This window comes from Zalophus californianus, chromosome 11 (genome assembly GCF_009762305.2).
Source record: "Zalophus californianus isolate mZalCal1 chromosome 11, mZalCal1.pri.v2, whole genome shotgun sequence".
Lineage (NCBI taxonomy): Eukaryota > Metazoa > Chordata > Mammalia > Carnivora > Otariidae > Zalophus > Zalophus californianus.
Window position 1 is genome coordinate 22,120,954 of NC_045605.1, and position 23,497 is coordinate 22,144,450.

At 51.6% G+C, this 23,497-nt stretch overlaps 1 protein-coding gene across 1 annotated transcript in view; it reads right to left on the reverse strand.

Annotated features, from left to right (window-relative positions):
- Positions 1–23,497, reverse strand: part of KIRREL3 (kirre like nephrin family adhesion molecule 3) — a 539,810-nt gene that overhangs the window by 76,340 nt on the left and 439,973 nt on the right. Inside the window, 3 exon segments of the mRNA XM_027580085.2 lie at positions 13,189–13,338; positions 17,995–18,114; positions 18,117–18,143. Of these exon segments, the coding sequence (XP_027435886.2) occupies positions 13,189–13,338; positions 17,995–18,114; positions 18,117–18,143 (297 nt within the window).

Consider the following 23,497-nt stretch of genomic DNA (forward strand, 5'->3'; position numbering starts at 1 on the left):
GGAATAAACTTAGCAAAAGTACAAGGCATGCACTAAAAACTACAAAAATTGCTGGGAAAAATTAATGATCTAAATAAATGGAGAGACATCACATGTTCATGGATTAGAGGACACAATATTGTTAAGATATCCTCAAACTGGTCTACAGCTTCAACACCATTCCTATCAAAATTTCAGCAACCATTTTGATAAGTTGATCCTAGGATTTATATGGAAATGCAAGGGAGTCAAATTAGCTAAAATCATTTTGAAAAAGAATGTCGTTGGAGGAGTTACTTTTCCTGATTTCAAAACTTGCTATAAAACTATAGTAATTAAGCTAGTGTAGTACTGGCATAAAGAAGAAACTGATAGGCCGATGTATTAGAATTGAGAGCCTGGAAATAAACCCTTACAGTTTTGGTCAGTTGATGTTTGATGAAGACGTTAAGGCAATTCAGTGGAGGAAAGAAGAGGCTTTTTCATCAAATGATGCTGGGACAACTAGATAGCTGAATGCAAAAATGATGAATTTAGGTCCTTCACAAATTACAGAGAAATTAACAAAATGAATCACAGACTAAATCTAAGATCTAAAACTCTAGAACTCGTAGAAGAAAATATAGGAGTAAATCTTTGTGCCCTTGGGTTAGACAAAGTTCTTAGATATAATATCAAAGATTTATTTATTTGAGGGAGAGAAAGAGTGAGTGAGTACGGGGGGAGAGGCAGAGGGAGAAGGAGTCTTAAGCAGACTCCCTGCTGAGCATGGAGCTTGGATTTGGGGCTCAATCTCACGACCCCAAGATCATGAACTGAGCTAAAACCAAGAGTTGGTCAATTAACTGACTACACCACCCAGGCACAATTCAAACAGAAAAAAAAAAAAAACTATGAAATTATACTCGATTAAAATTAAAAGCTTTTGTGCTTCAAAAGGTACCTTTAAGAAAATGAAGAGAGAAGCCACAAACTGGAAGAAAATATGTGCAAATTACATATCTGATTAAAGACTTGTACCCAGAATATATAAAGAACACTTCTAACACAATAATAATAAGAGAAATGATCCAATGTAAAAATGGGCAAAAGGTCTGAATAGACATTTCACTGAACAACATACAAATCAATAATTATTAGGCGCCTGGGTGGCTCAGTTGGTTGAGGGTCTGACTCTTGGTTTTGGCTCAGGTCACGATCTCAGGGTCGTGGGACTGAGCCCCATATAGCCCAGCATGGAGCCTGCTTAAAATTCTCTCTCTCCCTCTCCCTCTGCCCCTCCCCTGTTCGTGCACGTGCTCTCTCTCCCTTTCTAGAACAAATAAATAAATCTTAAAGAAATTGATAGTTATCATATCAAATGATGCTCAACATCATGAGTCATTAGGAGAAGGCAATCACAACTACAATGGGCTACCACTTGAAACTTGCTAGAATTACCATAATAGAAAAGCCAAACAGTAACGGGTGTTGGTGACGATATAGAGAAACTGGAACTCTCATAAATTGTTGGTGAGAATGGAATAAGATGACGCAGCCACTCTGGAAAAGAGTTTGGCACCTTCTTAAAAAGTTAAGCATAACCTTTCTGCATGAGCTAGTTGTTCCACTCCTAGGAATCTACCCATGAAAAATGAAAACGGGGCGCCTGGGTGGCTCAGTCAGTTACATGGCCGACTCTTGATTTCGGCTCAGGTTATGATCTCAGGGTCGTGAGATCGAGACCCCATCGGGCTCCACACTCAGTGGGGAGTCGGCTTGGAGATTCTCTCCCTCTGTCCCTTCCCCTGCTCTCTCTCTCCCTCCCAGAAAAATGAAAATATATACCCACACATAGACTTGTATATGAATGTTCATAGCAGCATGATTCACGACAGCCTGAAAACTGGAACAATCTAAATGTCCATCAGGTGATGAATGGATAAACAAAATGTCTACCAATAAAAAGCAATAAAAAGAAATGAACTACTGAGGGGTGTCTGGGTGGCTCAGTCGGTTAAGCGGCTGCCTTCAGCTCACGTCATGATCCCAGGGTCCTGGGATCGAGCCCCGCGTCGGGCTCCCTGCTTGGTAGAGAGCCTGCTTCTCCCTCTCCCTCTGCGTGCCGCTCTGCCTACTTGTGCTCTCTCTCTCTCTGTCAAATAAATAAATAAAATCTTAAAAAAAAAAGCGAACTATTGATACATGCTACCACATAGGCAAATCTCAAAAGTACTATGCTGAGAGAAAGGAGTCAGATGGGAAGACCACATATTGTATGATTCTATTTATATGAAATGTCCAGAAAAGGCAAGTCCATAGAAACAGACGGAGGATCAGTGGTTCTTAGTTCTGAGGGTCGAATAGAGATCAACAAGGGATCTTTTAAGGGTGATGGAAATGGCCTAGTATAAAATTGTGGTGATGGTCGTACAACCCCATAAATTTACTAAAAATCATTGAGCTGTACACTTAAAATGGTTGAACTTAATGGTATGTAAATTATACCTCAGGAAAGCTGTTAAAAAATAAATGGAAAGATAAAAAAAGTTCACCTCCTCTGGGCAGTCCACCCTGACTGCTCAGCTTGTCCTCTCCTTAAGAAACTCAACTCTGCTCTACTTTGATAGCACTTACCGCCTTCTAAGAGAGTGTAACATTTTTGAAATGTTTATTGTTTATTGTCCAGTTCCCTCTGTGAGAGATTTTACTCTGTTTATAGTCTATCAGGCCACACACTGATGTATATTCCCAGTGCCTAGAACAGCACCTGACACACGGAAGGTGCACAGACCCATGCTGAAAAATGGAATGAATGAAGAACCCTTGCTTGGTGGATTCCCTCCAGCTCTGATTCTCTAAATCAAGGTTAGGTTTTGGTCTTCAGGAGAACCACTGCCCAGGACAACTTGGTATTTGGGGCCGGGGCTGGAGGAGGGCTGGGGTCATCCCAGGTGACCCTTCGTTAGAGCCCAACTTTCTCTATCTTATAGAGTCAGAGAAGACTCATCTTCCCTTCCATGCATTATGCAGCCTCTAGCATATTTCCTTCTCTTCCCTTCCCTTCCCTTCCCTTTCCTTCCTGTCCCCTCCCTTCCCTTCCCTTTCTTTCCCTTTCCTTTCCTTTTTGACCTCGGTTGAGCCATCAGCAAAATGAGTTCTTTCCATCATCCTAGGGAACACGTATGTGTCTATCTGTGTGTGTAGAGAGGGGGGAAGCGAGCAGAGTAGGGAGGAAGCGGTGTGTCTGGGAGGCCCAACTCCTCCAGCGGGATGACCGTGGGGGCCAGCCATCGGCTTGCTCCTCTGTTTCTTGCCTTCCAACCACTGAGGCTAGAGTGGTGTTCCCGGCACGCACTGGGTGATTTTTCAGCTTCTAACACGGTTCCTGACACATTTACATATGGAAAGTTCCTCTTTCTAGAAACATTTACAAACACCTGGATCGACTTGTGAAAATGTGACACTCTTTTGGAAGCAAGCCTTCTTGGGCTGTGGGGCTCAGCTACTTTTGTAAAATGGAAGCACCTGCGTGGGCTTCTGGGCACCTAGGACGCTCCCACTTAGGAAAACCTCCTCCACGCGGACAGAATCATGTCGCGGCCCAGAGCGATGGGGAAAGAAGCAGTGGGCAGTCCCCTGATAACGAGAATTACTAGGATGGAAAATGGATGTTGTGGGTCCAGGGGCCCTGGCTCCCCAGGCGCATCTGGGGAATGGGGTGGGGGCTGCTGTCAGGAAGCCTTCAGTTCCTTGTTCAGGCCCCTCCGCGACGCTGGGGGCCCTGGGACAGTGTGATGGCTCAGATGGGGCTCCTGGAGTTCCCTGGGGCTGGAAGGAGACCTGTATCCCTGTGGTCCATGATCTTAAGGGGAGGACCACCAGGCAGTGGGTCAGGGTTCCCGGCCTACCAGGACCTACCGGCTAGGTCTCCTCCCAACACAGCATCAGACTCATGAAGTCCCGGCTGTTCCCTCTGCTGAGACAGCTGTGCATCTTTGCTCTGCAGAGCAGTGGTAGCCCCTGCCGCCTCAGTGTCCTCCTCTGACCAGGGCCGGCGGGGATCTCCCCGGGGGCTCCGGCCTCTGCCTCCTGTCCCGGAGCCCTCTTTCTGGGACGGCTCCTGTGAGTGTGTTTTGGGCATGTGACTTCATCTCGAAACTCCCTCCTAAAACTCCACCCCTCCCCGGCCCCTTTGGCTGCCGGGGGAAGGCTTATTATTTAGTGGTGCTTTCCTTTCTCATTTCATGCTGTAATGGAGATTCATTGCTTGTTTTAAATCCATAATTTGCCATGAAACCCTCGGCTCAGGCCCCGGCTGAGGTCGGAGCAGAGAAGTGATGAGCTATTTTTACCCCTGGAAGTCTCCCTGTGTAGCTCAGCAGGTCTGGGCTCTCCCAGGGCTGGCTTCGGCCTCCGTCCCCGGGTGGGGGGAGCCCCACAGTGCTCCGGAGGCTGAAGTCAGGGGAGAGGTGAGTCCTTCCCGGGTGGGAACCCCCTGGCCCTGGCCCTCCCTCTCGGTCAGTGGGACTCTCTTCCCCCCTGCACTTGGTTTCTTATTAGGGGGGATCAATAGAGAAGCGGGGCCTCACGCTGGGGCTCTCATGCTCCACCTACTCCGTTCATTTCTGGGTCTGACAGGGAGGGTCAATACTTCCGTTGAGTTACTAAGATTTGTCCATTTCCCAACAGTGACGGATTCTCTTGACTGAGTGTCCCCGTGTCTTTCCACCATGATTCGGCCATACTCAGGATTGTGCGTGTGTGTGTGTGTGTGTGTGTGCGCGCGCACCAGTGCATTTGTCCTGGAGGTGCGGTGCCTGTGTGTGTCCACGGTTGATGCACGGACAGGGAGCCTTGCACACGACCAGCTGGGTTTCCTGACAGGACTCTGGCAAGGCACCCGGACACAAGTGGGCTCTTGCCTGTGCTTTTTACGGCATGCAGGGATGTGGGGAGGCCCTGCCCAAGCCGGAGGAAGCAGCCCCATGATGGCCGAGTAGGTGAGGCCCCCCTCAGGGCAGCTGCAGCCTGAAGGTTACAGGAAAGTGGTTCTCCTCTCCCAGGTGGCCCTGAAGCTGCTGGGTCCATGCCGGACGGCAAATGGCGGACGCCAGAGGATCACGGTCCTGACTTTTGCAGCTCTCCGTGGTCTGAGCTCCTGCTCCCCTTTGCTGAGTATGGAGCCTGCTCAGCGTCTCCCAGGGTCACGCTTGCTTAAAGCGGTGGAAGAACATATTATCCTCGCTCCTCAGAGCCAGGGAACAATGGGAACAATGCCCCTCAGGCCCGACCCCAAACCACCATCAAGGGAAGGCGAATCACAGTCAAACCATGATTTTATCAGAGAGAGAGAGAGTTCAGAGATGGCTACACATCGCTATTCCAGGTCTCATGGCGAAGACCTGGGCCTGCCATGTAAGTGGCAGGCCTGGGGCAATGATGTGTGTCTTCCAATCTCCAGGTGAGGGCCCCTGTCCTGCTTAGACCCGGAGGAGTGCCAGTATTCTGGGTATGATGGTGGCACCCTTCAGGGGAATGGGGCTGCCTGGGGAGCCTCAGGCATGTAGTGATGGGGACGCTGAGGGGTCAGCAGAACTACCTAAGGAGTTGGGGGGTGCGGAAGCAGGAGGCTGAGCACCTTGCATGCGCAACAGACCCAGTGGGCTCCTACAGAACCTCCCTGCCTTCCCTCGTGCTGGTGTTGAAAGCAAGAGATGCTGGAAGGCAGAGAGGAGGGGCTGGCCCTGGGTTGGCCCCTGGGGATGCTGCCTCCAGCCCAAGGCAGTATTGGGCTTCCGGGCTACTCCAGCAAGGCCACTTAAATAGGCCGGTTAGCTTTCTTCTCATTGGCTGGGTCTGGGTAGGGTAAGGCAGGGGTGGGCATCCCTGACATCAGGTCTCCCCACTCCCTGCCTGCCTGTCCTCTGCCCCTTATATGTATAAGCCTAGAGGGAAGCACTGAGTTTGCCTCCATCCCTGATGGACCCCCAAACCCTTTGGAGCCTCACAAGTTGTTTTGACACTGAGGTTGAAATGAAGAACAGGGAGATGGGAGTCAAGCCGTGGCGGGGCAGGGGGGCAGGGGGGCAGGGGGTGGCATTCCTTTCCATGGCAGATGAAAGATTCAGGGAGACTGTTGGGGGGCAGCAGGAGGGAGGGCCCAGCTATGAAGTCAATGTACTTGAGCCGGTGGCTACAGGGACCTCCAAAGAGACCCTCCATCACTGCCCCCCCGCACCCACCCCCCCAGCCTTCACTTGCCACCGACAACTGCTATGGGCAGCTACTGGGGGGGGGCATAGGGCTAACTACCCTCAATATAATATAATTATATTACAATGTAATTTAGAAGACAGAGACTATTAGTCACCTTAAGGTAACTCAATGCCCTCAGGCCACACTCACCTGCTTACCAAGCAGGTAAGCAGGGAGTTAAATCAGGAGGGCCGCCAAGAGGGGAATGCAGTGGCCCAAGAGACACGGAGGAAGGGACTGTGCTTCTGGCCCTGGACCCCAAGAAGGGCAGAGGGGCAGGAAGGGGGTGGGAAGGAGCTGGGGGCAGGGGTGGGCGCTGGGGGGTGGGGCTGAGGTGCACAGTAGTTCAGACGCCCGGCTCCCATCTGGAACTTCAGTAGATAAGGATGCTGCCTTTCCCCCTCTCTCCCAACTCTGGCTTGTTTGCTGCCCCTATTTGGGGGTGATTGCAGGGTAATGAATGTGGCGGGAAGCAGGCAAACAGCACAAATGAGATACAGCACCTAAGACCAGGCCGGGGCCCAGGCAAAACACGCTTAATAAGGAGATAAGGAAATCAATTCTGCTTGTCTTTCCAGGCGTGCGAGCCCGAGAGGGGCCTGCAGGATTCGTGTCTTTCTGCCTTGCATGCTGGATGGCAAAGCTTCTCTAGGACACAGAGCCTGATTCCCCAGGAAGGAAGAGCTGCTTGTTGGTGTGGCTTAGCATGGCAAAAATAATAGTAGTGACAACCGCCCTGGGGGTGATAATAACCGCCAGTGCTTTTGTGCCTTGCTGCTTACTGGGTGCTGTTTTGAGAAATGTCTTACATCAATTATCCCATTAAATCCTCTCTATGACCCTAAGAGCGCAGGGAGGACTATTCCCCCATTTTACATATGAGGAAACCGAGGCACAGCGGGTAGGGGACTTGTCCAAGATCACCGCACATGTAAAGTGACACAGCTAGGTTTCCAGGGTAGGCCAGCTGGCTTTCAGAGTCTGGGCTGTTACCCTGAAGCCGCGTTGCCCCTCTAAACACAACAGGACACGACACAACACAACACAACACATCACGGCACAGTATGACACAACTGTGGGGTTCAGTATCTGCCAGGCACTCTTCTCCGCGGTGAGGTGCAGTGCAAATTCCCTCCAGTTTGCCCCGAGCCCTGTTGCTACAGTTATATGATGAGCATTACTGAGCACCCAGTACGTGCCTGCAGCCTGTCCTAGGCAGCATGCGGAGAGACCCACTGGGGGAGACAGACAGGGAAACGGTTACTTTCAAGATCATGTGTTGAGTGTGGTGATTGAGGTGTGGACGGAAGGCGAAGGGAGTACAGAGGGGACAGCCAGGCCATATGGCGTTCAGGGAAGGCTTCCTGGAGGAGGTGATGTCCAAGATGGATCCCGACAGGGGAGCAAGAGTTGGCCAAGGGAAGAAAGGAGGGAAGGACATTCCAGGTAGCAACACAAAGGCGCGAAGGCACGAAGTGTGGGCAGTGGACGGAGCTGCGAGCTGGTTGTTGTCCCCAGAGCAAAGGGGGTGCTGGAGCAGGGGCTGGAGGGAAAGCAGAGGGCAAGCCTCGGGGGCGGGTTGGGCTTTGTTCTGTGGGGTGCTTTCTCACCCCTGAAGAACAGCTCGGTCTGTCCCTGACAGGGAGACTGTGGCTGGGTTTCTTGCCACCAGTTTCTGGAAGAGCTGTTTTAGAAACCAGTCCTCTTGGGCTGTGTTTCAGCTCTGTCTTCCCCTGCTGGAACCGCACGCCCCTCCCCTCCAGAGGATGAGGATTGGGAATTGGGGGGTGCTGCCAGTGCCGGGCATTTAGGGGGCCCGGGCCCTGCAGCTGCCCTGGTGGGGAGATGCAGAGGGGGCTCATGGCTCTGAAAACTCAAGGACCCATCTGGACCTTCTCTGTTTGCCCCATCAGTGTCTGGAGCTTGACATCATTTTTTTTTTTTAAGATTTTATTTATTTACTTGCCAGAGAGAGAGAGAGAGAGAGAGAGAGAACACAAGCAGGGAAGCGGCAGGCAGAGAGAGAAGCAGGCTCCCCACTGAGCAAGGAGACTGATGCGGGACTCGATCCCAGGACCCTGGGATCATGACCTGAGCTGAAGGCAGACACCCAACTGACTGAGCCACCCAGGCGTCCCTACTTGACATCATTTTAAAGAGGCCCTCTTTTTTTGAATTGACTTAGTCCCCATCATTAAATAATTCATGTTGATTTAGAAAGCTTTGTTTCTAATGGGAGCCACAACACAGCAGAGTTAATATTAGAACAGGCCAGGAAGATGAAGGAAATGGCAGGAAGACTGGGAAAACTCCCTTCCTAATAATTAACCCGCCATCCACGCCCCCCTCCCCCCCCCCCCCCCCCCGGCCCCCGCCTACTTCCAGTCCGCCGCAGTCTGCTCTAGTTTGTCTGTTTCCCAGCCGTCATTATCATCCGACATCCTCCGGACCCACACAAAGTGCTTGTTTAATCTGTTCACTACTGATTGACTGGCTCACTCTCTGCTAGAACACAGGCTCACCAGGGCAGGGCTGGTTTTCCCTTTCACTGACCGATGAACCTTACTTGCCTAGCTCAGTGCTCGGCACCTAGTAGCTGTTCAGGAAATATTTCTTGATCAAAACCTCGGCTTCCGTTTCCTCCCTGCTCTGGGTCCTCCAACTCCTTTGCTTCTCAAATTTTCAGGCACTTAGCAAGATCAAATGCAGTATTGTCCTTACGGCTCTAGCCCTGGAGCAGTAGAGATATTTGTCAACCCTGGGGACCCTGCAGGTGCGAGAAGGACACGGTCTGCACGTGTGTGCGTATAGATGTAACTTTAAAGTGTATGGCATGTTGGGGGCGGTGTTAGTTTGGTGCTCACAACAGTTCTGGGAGATTTGTATTTTTATTATCCTCATTTTATAGATGAGGAATGAGAAAATCCATTCATTCACTCACTCATCCATTCATGTGTTTAAAAAACCCCAGATAGTATTGAGGACCTACTCTATACTAAGTGCTGGTTAAAGAGAGTTGAACCAGAGACCCCGGGGGTGGGGGGGAGCACTGAGGACCTTGCTCAAGGTCACACAGTGAGTGACCTGCATGTAGGGGTTCTGCAGCCAGCCCTTGACTCTTCCTGCTACACCCCAGCTCTGCTCATGTACACGCAGGTCCTGTGATGTCTTGCTAAGCTGAGTCCCCGCAGACATAGCTCGGAATGCATAGAAGCTGCAGACAGACGGAGGACTCTGGGGTTAAAATGTACAGCCAAGTACAGAATCCCAGGGCTGGGCAGGACTGTGAGAGGTCCCCTCTCCAGACTCAAAGTAGGATGCTGCACAAAACACTCCGTTACCTTTTGTGCCTCAGTACCAAGGGGATTCTGGTTCCAGTGGGGGATGGGCCTTCTTCCTCAACTATTTGGTGCCGCAAGTTGGACTCCTTATTGTAGAAGTCGCGGTGTTTTGGGAGCCCGACAGTTCTTAGTGACCATCTTATTTATCACCACCTTCATGTTACAGATGAGGAAACTGAGACCCAGAGAGGTGGAGTAGCAGGGCCAAGATCACACAGCTGGTTAATGGCAGGATCTTGACTGTTGCCTCCAAGTCTGCTGCTCTGGGATACCATGATTCTTGAGATGTTCTGCAGGTGGAAAGATGCCTGTGTTGACCTGGCCCGAGTCAAGGCATGGTCCTCTGTGCCACAGAGGGAATGCAGCCTGGCCGTTAACCTGGACCGGGGCCCTGGAGTCTTTGCCTGGCTCTGACCCTTTCCCTTCTTGCTCTCCTGGTCCCCTAGCTTCCTCCCTCTGCCTCCCAGGGTAGCAAATGCTCAACTCCCAGTTGCTCCTTGCCTGATTGCATCTGAGAGCTGGAAATACTAGGCTAATTAATGTGTCTGTGACTCTAGGCTTGGCTGCTGGGGCTGGGTCCCCATGCCCTCCCTGGAGCACCACGGGATCTGTGAGCTGGCCCTCTGGCTTATCCAAGCAGGCTGCTGGCAGATGCATATTTTAACAATGCACATCTGTTGGCTATATAATCTCTCATATTTGCCCTCCTCACTTGGTGCTTTGATGAAAGACCCCCAGGGGTCTCCCTCTGTTCCAGCCAAAGTGTTTGCTTTGCAATTTTGCTGGAATACCATCTAATTCTTCTCTCACATCTTCCGCAGGTTCTAATCAGGCTCTTACTTTATTTAATTAAAAATCTATCTCAGGCAAATACTGACTAAATTAGGAAGCTCTCTCATTCCTGGAACACAAGGGAAGGCAGCCCCTCCCTTGGGGAACTGGCTGGGACATTTTCCCGGGCTGAGATGTCACTGCAAAGCAGATGGGGTCTTGGTTGGGAAGCTGGCTGGCCAGGCTAGAAACACCCCTCTTCCCTCTGCTGCTCTGTCTGTTCAGCATGGTGAGCAGACCAGAGCTCCCCTTCCAGAAGGCTGGGTCAGCTTCTGCACGCAGGGCCTCTCTCCAGGGCAGTAGGTGGGGCTGTACACCGCAAAGAAACTCAGTCGGGCAGGGCGCCTCAGGCAGAGGCCTGCCAGACCCACCAAGGGGGGGTGGGGGGAGAGACCTGCTGCACCAGCTCAGGGGTGGGACCTAGGGTGATCAGGAGGGGCTGGAGGCAGAGCCTGGGACCGCTGTTTCTTGCGTGAGGTTAGTTTGTCAGGAGGAGTGGTGTCTGTGGAGACGTCAGGAAAGGCTGCTGGACATATGCCTGCTCAGGCCCCTTTTTTCCAGCTTTCGGGAATCCAGCAGGCTAGCCTGCCGGGGTCACCTGGAAACTCCTCCTTCCCCCTCTTCAACTGCCTTCCAGACTCGTGTAATGCCTTTTCCCCACACAAACCGGCTCTGTGCCAGGTCTGGCCCCAGGAGAGGGAGATGGGTGTGTGTGTGGGGGGGAGGCTTTTAGATGTGACCTAAGAAGGAACCCACTCTGTTCAGATGAGACTCTGCGGCCCCGCTCTCAGCAGCCCAGCCCTTAAGCAACGAGACAAAGGAGATTGTGCTGGTATTTAGGGACATAGCACTGGTTTGGAGTTGGAAAATCTGGGGTCTATTTTGAGTGGTAATTAAGCCATGAGGGGCTTTGCTCTCCAAGTCTCAATTTCCTCATCTGTACAACATTTGGAGTAATTTGAGCTTGGATATGTCCCTGAGAGAAGGGAGGAGGCAGCCTGTGAATGGTTGGGTGCCATCGGGCAAAGCTCTGACAGCAGGACGAGAACTTGAGGACGAGCTGCGTCTCCGTCTAGTCTAGGTCCTGTGAAGTCAGGAGTGGGCAGTGCGTGGTTCCTCCTCAACTTAGCATCCTTTGGTACCCTCTAGAAGGGGAGCAAGGCTGCAGAAGGCAGATTATTTTGAGGATGGGGATCAGAATCATCTCTGGAGATGCCCAAAAGTGTTCTGGCATTGAACACAAAATCAGAACACAGACACTAAATCCTCCTGCACTTCTCCACACCTCCACACCACACTGTACCCCCATCCCCACTTTAGCCACCATCTCGGGAGAGATGAAGATGTCTACCTCTTCCTTTCATATCCCTGATCACTCTTCTGCAGGCCCTTCTGGACCAAGCTGTCCCAGCTTATTTGCCCTGCCGGACCCGCTTTCTTTCTCTTCCCTTTATCACAGGCTAGAGGAGACGCCGGGGTGGAGGGATGTTCTGGGGTCAGCCCTGAGCTTTGCCTCCTGTCTCAAGAAGCCAAGCCCCGAGCTTGGTAAGTGGTCCTCCGGGGCTGGCTGCCGTGCTTGGGATAATGTGCCCTGCGTGTTGCCGTGTCGGTCTGAAGTTAACCTGACACGCTCTTAAATATTCCATCGGGGAGCAGCCACGCGCCTTATCCTCCAGGTGAGGAGGCAGCACCCCAGCTGCTGACCCTGTGGTCGGAGCCTCACAGCAGCTGCTAGGAGGCGGGCTCCCCCCTCCGCTGCCTGGGCCCCGTCCCACCCGGGGCTGGCGGAGCTTCACCGAGGAGGCAGCGCGGTGGTGCCAGAGCCCTGGCCAGGAGACCCCTCCTGCCCCACCCCCGGGGCCGGGCCCTTGGCGTCTCTAAGCCTCGGTTTCTCATCCGGGGCAACAATCCCTGTCCCACTGTCTTGTGTCAGAACGGCGGAAGTAACGTAAGTGGAAGTGCTTTGAGAGGGGCGGTCAAGTGCACGCACACGTCTGCCATTATGCCTTGTGTGTGCGGCTCGGTTCTCAGGGGCTTGGGCCTCAGCAGCCGCTGGCTGGAGGAGGAAGTTGACAGGGCCTGACCTCAAAATCAGAAGGAGGACGTTTAAGAGGCGGCCAGGCTCACTCCCTTGTCTTCAGGCAGGTCTGCCTGTGAAGGAGTAGGGACCGCTCAGGCAGGGTGTCCCAGGGGCCCTGGGCTCCGGGGAAGCCAAGAGGAAGAAAGGCCAAGGCTGGCAAAGGTCTGATTTGGCATAAGGGCCCAAAATGAATTTTCCTCGGGATGATTTAGGCAGTCAGTTCTCCAGCTGAGAGCCAGGATTCCCAGGGAGCGGCGGAGGGTGGGGAAGGAACAGGTGCAGCGGTGGTCCCTAGGGATGCTGAAATCATGCTCTGTTAGCGCTTAGTGGGAGAAAGCACAGGCTCAAGGATGTGTCATATTCTTCTCTGTATCTCCATCGCCTAGCACACGGCCTGACACCATCATGTGTGCAGAATATGCTTCCTGATTGAATAAATAAGCATTCAGGAGCCCCTTTTAGCCCCTTAAGCTGGAGTCAAACCCCCTGCGGTTAGACAGGGTCACAGGTCGGTTAGCAGTGGCCTTCTGATTTCCAGGGCGAGAACTTTCACTTTCCCCTTTTTGGGGGGGATGGTGGGTTCTGACCCAGTGGGGCAGCAGCGGCCAGAGCCCAGTGTGATAACCACTTTGGGCTTTGCCCAGCAGAGAGGCCCTTCTGGAAGTGAGTGCATGGTGCTTCCCGGAGTGTCCTCGCGCCCCACGTGTCAACGGCTCTTACCCAGGACGGTGAGGCGTGCGGGGCGAGACCTTATGGCGGCTTGGATGGCCTGGCATTCGTACACGGCGTCATCTTGCAGCTCTGCCCGCAGGATCTTCAGGTGATGCTCTCCTGACAGGTGGTTCCCTACCACCAGGTACTGTGGGTAACCTGTGGAGACAATGCACATGTGGGGGGTGGGGTGGGGCCAAGGGTGGGGGAGGCATTCCTACCAAATAGGCACAGCGGTGGGACATGTGAGCAGGGGCTGGTCTTGGAGGCTGGGGGATAGGGGTGGGAGTGGGGGTGGCGTGACTGCTCAGGGCCTTGACTTTGGTGTGAGGAGCACAAAATCGAGAGCTTTCCCTGGATATTGGGCAGTGTGTGTGTGTGTGTGTGTGTGTGTGTGTGTGTGTGTGTGTGTGTGTGTGTGTGTGTGTGTGTGTAGGTTTAGGAATATTGGAGACGCTATGATCAGAGAGGACAGAGAGAGCAGAGATGGAAATGCTAAGTGTGGGCAGACACAGCAGAGTTAGTACTCTGGTAAGCGGTGTGCTCAGCGCTGTGGTTTACCAAGCAGACATGCATTTTGATAAGGAGACACACAGAGAGACAGAGAGACCCAGGCTGCGATTCTCAGCAGACAGAGTAAGAGAGAGAGAGAGGGAAGGAAACAGAAATCTCTGGAAAAGAATCAAGAATGACTTTGGGGGGAAAGTTTTGTTCAGGATGAGCAGGAAGTTGAAATCAAGGCCCACCCTACCAGTGGCTGGCATCCTCTGGCCACTTTGAACCATAAGGGGCCCTAGTCTGGTCACTTCTTCTCCCCACCTCAGACCCCAGGGCCTGATTAAGCACTTACGAGGCACTCAGGACACTTAGGAATGTGGGGCCCCTTATACTACTGGTGATGAATAATGGATAAATAAAAATTTGAGAATGATAAATCATTAATCAGCTTTCCTGCTGCTGTGTAGGGTGAATATAAATGCCAACGTAAATCGTGGCTGGCCAGGTTAGGCCGATCCCCTGTCCCGGGCCTTGGGCTCTAGACCTCCTTAGTATCTCCCAGAAGGATCTCCTTCCCATCACCCCCTTACCTGAGCTCTGTCTCCCCTCCTCCCACCCCCACCAGCCTCTTACAGGGGCCTTCCTCCCTGTTCTCTTCCCTTCTCTCTTCAGAGGCCCGCCCACCCTCCAGCAGCTACAAACCGTTCTCTGTCTAAAAGACCTTTGCCAGGACAGTGTGAGTTCTCAGAAATGAGCCATAGGAAGAGGGGGTTGGCCTATCTGGCCTTTTAAAGAGAAGACTAGGGCTTAAGCCGGTGAGAGAGAGAGAGACAGAAACAGAGAGACAGAGGGATGTGCAATAGCTCTCCAAATATTTCCGTCTCTAAGTGCGGGTTAGATGTATTCAAGTAGTTCCCAAGGACAGCACTAGCACCAGTGGACAGAATTAATATTGGGAAATACTTTAGAATATTCTTAATATAATTTGAAAGGTCCGGCAAGGATCTAGGCTACCAGAGGTGGTAGTGAGGTCCCCATCAGTAGCTGCATTCAAGCACAGGTTGGTGATCACCTGTCAGGGACACTGCAGAGTAGATTTCTATCCTAGATAGAATATTGGAGCTCTAAGGTCCCTCCCATCATAAGCTAAGGGTGGGGCAGAGGTGGGGCAGGACCCTCTCCAAGGAGTGGGCTGTACAGGGGCCACTGACACCCATTCCTTGTCAGAGAGATAGCTGGGATCCTTCCCAGTATGTACTTTGTGGGCTTCCTATGTGGCTGAGCCATTCAGGCTCATGTCTTCATGGCTAGCATCGTCCCCATCATGCAATCAAATGGCCCCACCCGGCACAGCTGTTCTGGCCTGGCCAGAGATGCTCACAAGGCAGTTGGCTGTACCCCCGGGGAGCACCATCTCCCCTCCTGCCTGCCCTTCCTGCCCTCTGCTGGGCTTTGGGAAGAAGCCCAGGTAAGTTAAGCTGGCTCTCCCCAGGGCCGGGACGAGGGGCTGGAAACGGGTTCCTGCCCAGCCCTCTCCCCGCTGCTGCCCTCAATGTAGCTGGCTCACGGCCCCCAGCACTTCCGGCCCAGCCTCTGAATCCTGCCGTCTTTGATTGGTCCCTGGTCTCCTGCAGGCATCTTGGCTGGAGCTTGTGTTTTTGTTATCTTGCAAGCTATCAGCAGCAGGATTTTGCTCTCATGAGCTGCTGAAAACATCAATGATGGGTTTGTTTGTATTTGCCTAATTAGGCAACAAGCTGCAAAGCTATCCCAAGGACTGGCAGGATCTTTGGAAAACACAGGCCCAGAGGCCTCGATTCTGAGCAAGTTCTAGCTCCTTCCATAGTATTATTATTCTCTTTTGCTATGCTCAGGGGAGGCAAAACTATTGAGAGTCTGGGTTCTACAGTCCAAGTGCCTGGGTTCAAGTGCCCGGTCTATCACTTCCTAGCTCTGTTGTCTCGGGTAAATTACTTTAACTTCTTCGTGCTTCCGTCTCCTCATCAGCAAAATGGGGACACTATCGGTACCTCATAGAGTCATGGTGAAGAGTAAGTGGGATCATCCATGTTAAGTGCGTGGCACACAGTAGAGTCTGTAAATGCTGGTTTAAAGAAAAATGACACTGAGATAGAATAGCCAAAAAGGTCCCTTTCTTTAGAGGCGAGAACATGCAGGGTGCCAGGCTTTTTGGGTGTTAGGAGCCAGGGTCCCACACACGGGGATTGGGTGTATGTTTAAATCCATTTCTTTCTCGACTGTGACTTTGTTTACCGGTCAAATAAAGGAGGGAATCCTTCTTTTTCTCCCTGTGGATCATTGTAGATTTATGACATAATGTCTGAGAATCACTTGAGCTTCTTAGAAGAAGAATGTTCTATCAATATGAGGGCATGCATTTATAAATAATTTCCTTTGAAATGATTTTCAGCCTTGGTGACCAGAAAGACAGTTAGGTCTTCAGAGCGGGAGTGATTCCTGGTCCACTGAGCCGGGCAACGCAGAAAAGGATAAAATTAAAAAAACAGAAGAAGATAGAGCTGTGGCAGGTTGAAGTCTCACAATTCTGGGCCTCGGTTTCCCCACAGGGGGACCTGTGCCGTTATCGAGTGCTCTGTGAATACTTGCTGAATGAAATCGAGATCTATTCCTCTCTCTTTCTTGTCAGGTAAGCAGACAGTATTTATTGAACATGTGAGTTTCTGTCATTATTGTCATGATGCTTTCTTGGGGATCGGTGATCAAATATAGAAAATACTTTACCAGGACTTTGCATTTATTGGCTCTGCAAGGAGATGGACAACCTTCTCTGTATAAATGGAATCAAGTCAGAGAGCAAAGAGACCCCAGTTCATCAGAACCCTGTCACCCCTCAGTACTTAGCAGGACCCACTCCTGATCCCAGAGAGCCATTCATGCAATTGGGTGCCAGAAGGTCAGTTATCCATGTGGTGATGAATATCCGGGGTGACCTGGGGCTTCCTCTTAGCCACCAACCCAAAAAGACCCCAGTCCTTGACCGAGGCTGCAACCCTGCAGGAACCCAGAGCACTTCCTTCACTAGCAACGATGCTGGTCCAAGCTGAGAGCCACGCAGAGCATGAGTGATTCTGGTTTGGGAAGGTGAGATCATTCCCCCAGTTTCTCTCGGGTAAGGAAGTTCAGAGCCCCTGAAATTGGCTGGTTCCCATAATACTTAAATTTTATGGCAGCACAGTATATTTTGGAGATATTATTGTGTATTTTATCCATGCTCAGCTAGGCTGTAGCACTCAAACCCGGTGATGCTATTGACCATGGCTATAATGTTTCAATATACATTTTTGGCAAGGCATAACTCACATTTTAAAATATTAATTTCCCAACCATCATGTTCCTGAGTGCACTTCGATTTTTTATTTTCCTGCAGCTGTACACCACGAGAGAAGCATAAGCTACTTCTCAGTTGAATACATATTATTTTTTTCTCCTGCTCCATCCTCAGCCATTCCCCAATGGCAGGGACACCCAGATCCCTTGTTCCAAATTTTCCAAGTTATGCTAAGCCTCACAAGCTGTCACATGCCTACCTCCCCAGGAGAGAATAATAATTGCTGATAGGTAAGTGACCAGGAGGATGATTCTATTCCCACCCCCCACCCCCCGCCCCCCAGGGAGAGGACGGATCGGAAAGACATCTGTGTGAGCTTAAGGGTTGACATTCACAATGGTTAACAGATGATAGGGCATCACACCGACCAGAGGGAGCTCAGCTGCCAGGGACAGGAGCCTACCAGACATCCTTGCTCAGTACCAGCCTGGGTGGGCTCAACAGGTTTGCACTTTAAAACGCTCCTTTCTCTTTCTTCCCATCACACGGTAAACCCCTAAAAGCAACTGGGTTCCTTTGTGAGTTTCAATTTCTTTGGCTCCTTTAATGGATGACAGCCTGGGAAGAACCAGGTGGTGACTTAAGTGGGGGATACATTTTGGACCAAGAAACAGGAACACGTTACTTCTAGGAATCTGACTCTACCTGAATTTGTGTTTGACTTTCGAAGAGATCCTCCAGGGCCACACTGTTCGGGTTTGACCACCAGAATTGAGGGTTTACATATCATTCATTACTGGCAGTCGGAAGGGCTCTCAAAGTCCTACGGATCCTGGACCCAGAGCTTGCCTATCCTGACTCTGCTCGGGGGGCGGAGTGGGGTGGATGCACAGTGAAACCTGGAGATTTAATCTCCAAATGCCATGAAGATGGGGTTCCCTAGGAGGGTGGCTGGGTCAGGCGGGTACGGGTTCCAGGCCTTCCCTGGGAGGTCTGGGGGTACTCACTTGAGAGGTCCCTGCCCACTCCCAGAGCCAAGCCGTCTTTGATCCACAGGACAAAGCCATCGTATTCAGGGATGGTACACAGCAGTGTCACGGGCTGGCCCGACACCACGGCCTGGTCCTGGGTTGCTGGCTGAAGGAGTACACTTGGCCTAGGAAGGAGACAAGCACAGCGGTCAGTTACTTGCAGGTAGCAGTGCCTGGAGGCTTCTCCTCACGTTAAGCAGCAGAGGAGACACTGACCCAGGGGAGAAGCACCCCCCTCCCACCGCCCCCTGCATCTTACTTCCTGCCTGGGGCCCAGCAGCAGCTTCCTACGTGCCCCCAGCTTAAGTCCCAGCTCTTAGCAGCTGCTTGGCCGCTCAGCCGCCCCCCGCTCCTCAGTCCTTACCACACCTCACACTGTGATCTGGGCCTCCCGCCGTGCCCACCGCCCTTGGGACGGCTCTTGCCACTTTCCATTGGACTAACTCTTACTCGCTGCCACTGGGCTTGCGCCTCCTCCCACAAACAGGGCAGAGGTGGTGCGGTTTGGTCAAAAACCGGAGAATGCAGGGGAGACATTATTGTTTCCGTGGTTCCCAGGCTGGTACAGCGCGGCACAGCGCGTGCAGGAGTCCCCACTTTGTCCCTTTCCTTTCTGGTGGCAGCCCTGCTCCGGCTTCCCTATCACCTGGGAGAAGGTCACGGGCATGACCCCCAAGCTCTCCCACGCACCCCTGGGAGCAAGACAGCACCGAGCCATCCAAGCCAGCCAGCTCAGGAGTCTTGACCTGACACACCCACAGTGTGTACCACACGACCCAAACCGCTGTTCTAAGATTTAAAAATATTAGCTCATTAACCTTCTCACCCTCATAACAACCTATGAGGTAGGTACGATTTTGACCCCCGTTTTCTGGAGGAGGAAAATGGGCCCAAGGAAGTGGCAAATACTAACAGGAGCTGGCTTGGTCATGACCGAGCAAGTACTGAGTATGCATTAACTTTAGCTTTTTACAGTCACCATAACGCTTGACCTTACCAAGCCCAGTTTGCAGGGGCCTGGATGTTAACTAAAGTATCTAGGAGTGTCTGGTGCAGGACAAGGGATATAAATATAAGACTTTCCTGCTCTAAAGACTGTATTTTCACCTACTGAATTGCGCTGTGCCCAGATCCCTAAGCCGGTCCTGGAAGGAAAGCTGAGGAAGCGGGCTGATGTGATCCGTGTTCCCTGGGAGGCCACAGATGCATGGACAAGACGACATTGACATTTACGGAGCCCCTGGCCCACAGTGAGCTGCATTTCACGTGCCCTCCCTTCTGTAACCTCCCTTCTGTTTAATTACATGTCAGGGCAGAAATAGCCCAATGTTACAGCAGGGAAAACAGGATCAGAGAGGCAAAGTAACCTACTCAAGATCACACAGCTAATGAGTGGTGGAGCCAGGGTCTGACTGGGGGGGGGGGGGCGGGGGCGGTCCCTGTGACTTCCAAGCCTGCATTCTTTCCCAAGCCCTGCCCGGCAGATAGAAACACACAGCTCAGGAAAGGTGGACCCGGTGGGTGGGCTCCTGTCCCAGCCTCTTCTCCCCCACATGGGAGAGTTGGGGATGGCCACAGAGGTCCTGGACCCTAGCTATTGCCCATCGTGGGGACACAACGCCCCAGGCTTGGACCACTGGTAAGGCCATGCTCTCAGCAGCAGGTGGCCCGAAGAAGGGAGTGATGCACATATAAAGAAGCAGAGGGAAGCGGGCCAGGGGGGTGGAGCCAGCGGTGGGGCTCCCCAAGGGCAGCCCTGGAGGTCCGCCTCAGAGAGCTTGTGGCAGGTGGGAAGGTAGCCGCAGTTGCAACCTGATGAGATCTTGGCTGGGTCTCTGAGGAGTATCATTAAAAATCAAATTGGCCCTGAATTGTGGGAGTAACACTTTTTATTCTGATTTGAGCTTTACAAATTAGATTTCATAGGACATTTTAATCAGCTATGTGTGGTGGGTTTATTTATTTTTTTTTCCTCTCAGTCTCTTCAAGTCCTCTGTTGTAATTAGACTGTTTCTGGCACCAAAACAAGAGAGAGAGAAGGGAAAGGAGAAGTGGGGGGGCCTGGAGAAAGAGCCCAAGGAAGGGGTGATGTGAGGAGGGTCAGGGAGACGGGAGGGAGCTGGAGAGGCCTGAAGAAGGGGCCAGGAAGGGAGAGAGAAGGAAGGAGAGGGAAAGGGGGGGAGGGGGAGGGCTGTAGGGGGGCACTCCTTTCTGAGGCTCTGTTCTCCCCGCTCAGTGATGATTTCACAGCTCCTTCTTATATCTCAAAATCTTTCTTGCAAGAAGGACAGTGTCAAGACAGCTGCCAGGGCTGCTAGAGATTGTGGTATCAGAGAGAATTATCAGGTTGTCAGCTGGGGGCGGAGGGACTGGAATGAGAAGTCCCCAAGCAGGTGATGAGGACCCTGTGGGGGTCCCAGCCCCGGTCCTGCTTCCTCAGGTGAGGGTGAGGATAATAGACAGTTGGGGTACAGGGGGCATCCCGAGGGGGGGGGGTGTGGGTGGCGGGGGTGCGGTGAGCCCTGGTTGGTACAGGGAAAGCCGAGACCGGCCATGCAGGAGGACGAGGAGTGCTCACTAGCTCACTTTGGATGCTGTCTCAGAGCCATGGATTGGGGCAGGCACGAGATCCCCCCAATGAGCCCTGAACACACAGAGAGCTGAAGGGACAGTGAAGAGTGGGGGAGGGCCTGGGTGGAGGACGGTCTGATCCAACCCCAGCAGGCTTCAGAGAGCTTTCTAGAACATCTCAGCAGGCTTCAGAGAGCTTTCTAGAACATCTCAGCAGGCTTCAGAGAGCTTTCTAGAACATCTCAGCAGGCTTCAGAGAGCTTTCTAGAACATCTCAGCAGGCTTCAGAGAGCTTTCTAGAACATCTCAGCAGGCTTCAGAGAGCTTTCTAGAACATCTCAGCAGGCTTCAGAGAGCTTTCTAGAACATCTCAGCAGGCTTCAGAGAGCTTTCTAGAACATCTCAGCAGGCTTCAGAGAGCTTTCGGCCCGCGCATTGGGTCTGTTTGGACCCCTTCGGCTTTTCTATGGAAAGAATGCCTCTTGGGATGGTGTGGGGGGCGTGGAGATAGATATACTGGACGGTCTCAACAAAACCACCCCAAGAACAGTATTTACCCATTATTTTTGGGGAGGGGATGATTGGTGCTCTGACAATTTTCTTTTTCAGTCTAATTTTAATTTCTGTGCATTAAATACATGCCACTAGAAATACTTTTTCTTTCAAATCAGTGAGATGCTTTTTCAAATAGAATCATAAGCTGAGTGTCACTATCTAGAGTAGATAAAAACCACAGTGCTGTGGGTGGAGGGGATGTGGAGGGATGGGGCGCACTGTCTTTTCACCCATAGGATGTACCTGGAGTCTTCTCTTCTGGGCTTCAAAGCCCCTAGGAACACAGTGTGCAACCATGGGTGTAGTTTCCTGGCCAAAAGATGCTCTCCACTCGTTCCCTCACAGCTGGTTTCTTTTCCCTGTCTTTCCTGCTCCCAGGAAGTGAACTGTGAGTGAGCCTGGGATCTTTTCTAGAACCTTCTGGGCATTATGGTAAACAGACAGGAACCTCCTTGAGAACATTTGTGATTCCACACACATTTATTGTGACCTGCTACGAGGCAGGCATTGCACTGCCTTGTGGGAAACAGATGGATATGACCTGGTCCTTCCCTCCAGGAGCGAACATTTGTGCACCCACCACACCCAGACAACTCTGCTCTGGGCGCAGAGTATGTACTGCACCCACTAGCACACCTTGTGCCATCCATCCCAAGTTTTCTGCCTCAGTTTCCCATTGTGCCCACTGACATTCTCCTGCTGTGAAGCCCGGCAGTCAGTGTGACCTCCCTTTCCTGTTTCATTTTTAATCTGTCCCGATCACCAAGTGTGGCCCAGCCCCTCCTCCACAGCATCTCCCAGACTCACCCTTTCCTCTCCATTCCTACGGCTGCAACCCGAAGTCTGGGCCCTCCCCACCTCCGCCTGGGTTCTTTCGACAGCCTGTGAATGCTTTTAGGTCCGACCCTGAGTCTTCTTCCTAAACCACCACTTTCCTCGTGCACTCTCTCCCTTTCCAACGGGTGGAAGGTCTAATGGCTCTCCACTACCCGCCGGAGAGCACCCGACAAGCGTCTCCAAAATCTGACCTGCTTCCCTCCAGGTGTTCAGCAGCCATTCACTTAGGTTACCTGTCCCATGTCATCGATGTCCCCACCGTTCTGGAATCGCCCCTCTCTCCAGGGCTCCCTAACCAGCCCTGCCCTCACTGAATGCCAAATTCTCCCCCAGGAGCTTTGCCTGTGCCTCTGGGCACTTCCCATCACCAAGGGGGGAATCCTTTCTCTTCTCCTCTCCTCCTCACTCTTTCCTTCCCATCCCCCCTTAATTTCTTCAAAACTTTATTGAGGATTTACTGTATATCAGATGCCGAAAGAACCAAGGTAAGTGAGAAATGGAAGGTAAACTGAGGGCAAGAACCACGGCCATTTTTTCATCTTGTATTCTCAGCACCTGGTCTAGTGCATAAGCACTGAATACACTTGACTTGTGGACCTTGCGGCCGACCTACTCTAGTCTGTCATCTGAGATCTGTGGTCACGAAGGAAAACTGTTTTTACATTATAAACTACTGATTAGGCAGATATTGTGCTGAGCACACCACACAGAACGAGTGAGGTGAGAAATGAAGGGAAAGGGCCAGAGTCTCAAGAAGTCAGGCTTTGTACGGTAAAAACAACTCAGCTATTCATGGAAGACCTACTTTAACAAAGGCTTTGAATATAACTACAATGCTAGTCGGGTATTACTACCCACATTTCGCAGATGAGCTGAGGCTCCCAAATAGAGTGACATGCCCTAGGTCACCCAGTTGTAACTCAAGGTCACACAGTGGGCCCTGGTGCAATTCCAGGTCATGCAGTGGGCCCAGGTACAATAAAGACCCAAATGTCTCTGGTTGCAAACCCTGTTTTCTTGCCACTTTCCATGTTGGTTATTGAATTAAGGGTCTAGATTTGGATTTTTATCCACAACTCAGGACTCCCCCCATTCAACCCCAGCAACCATTGCCCTCAGACCATCTAAAGAGAGGCAGAGGATCTTTGGAGTGAAAAGCGATTTCTTGGTTCTTCCCTAAGTTTACATGGCCTCCTGCCAGTTGCTGGTCTACAGCACTGAGTTAGGGTTCATGGTGGAGTCTAGTACTGGCCACCATGGGGATAGGAAAGGAAGGAGGTGTAAAATTACTGGCACTTAGTATTATATAGTCATTATCTACATAACTATGTTATTATATATAGAACTAGCTATATATCACAAATAATACTTTTATTGTTGTAGAATTCATAATAGCTAACTTCAATTGCATGTAGCACATGTGTTAAGAGCTTTACGTGGGTTATTTGACAAATGCTCCTCTTCACAGTCCTGTGTGACAGGTGCCCTATCAGGCCCCTGTAAGGATGAGGCTGTC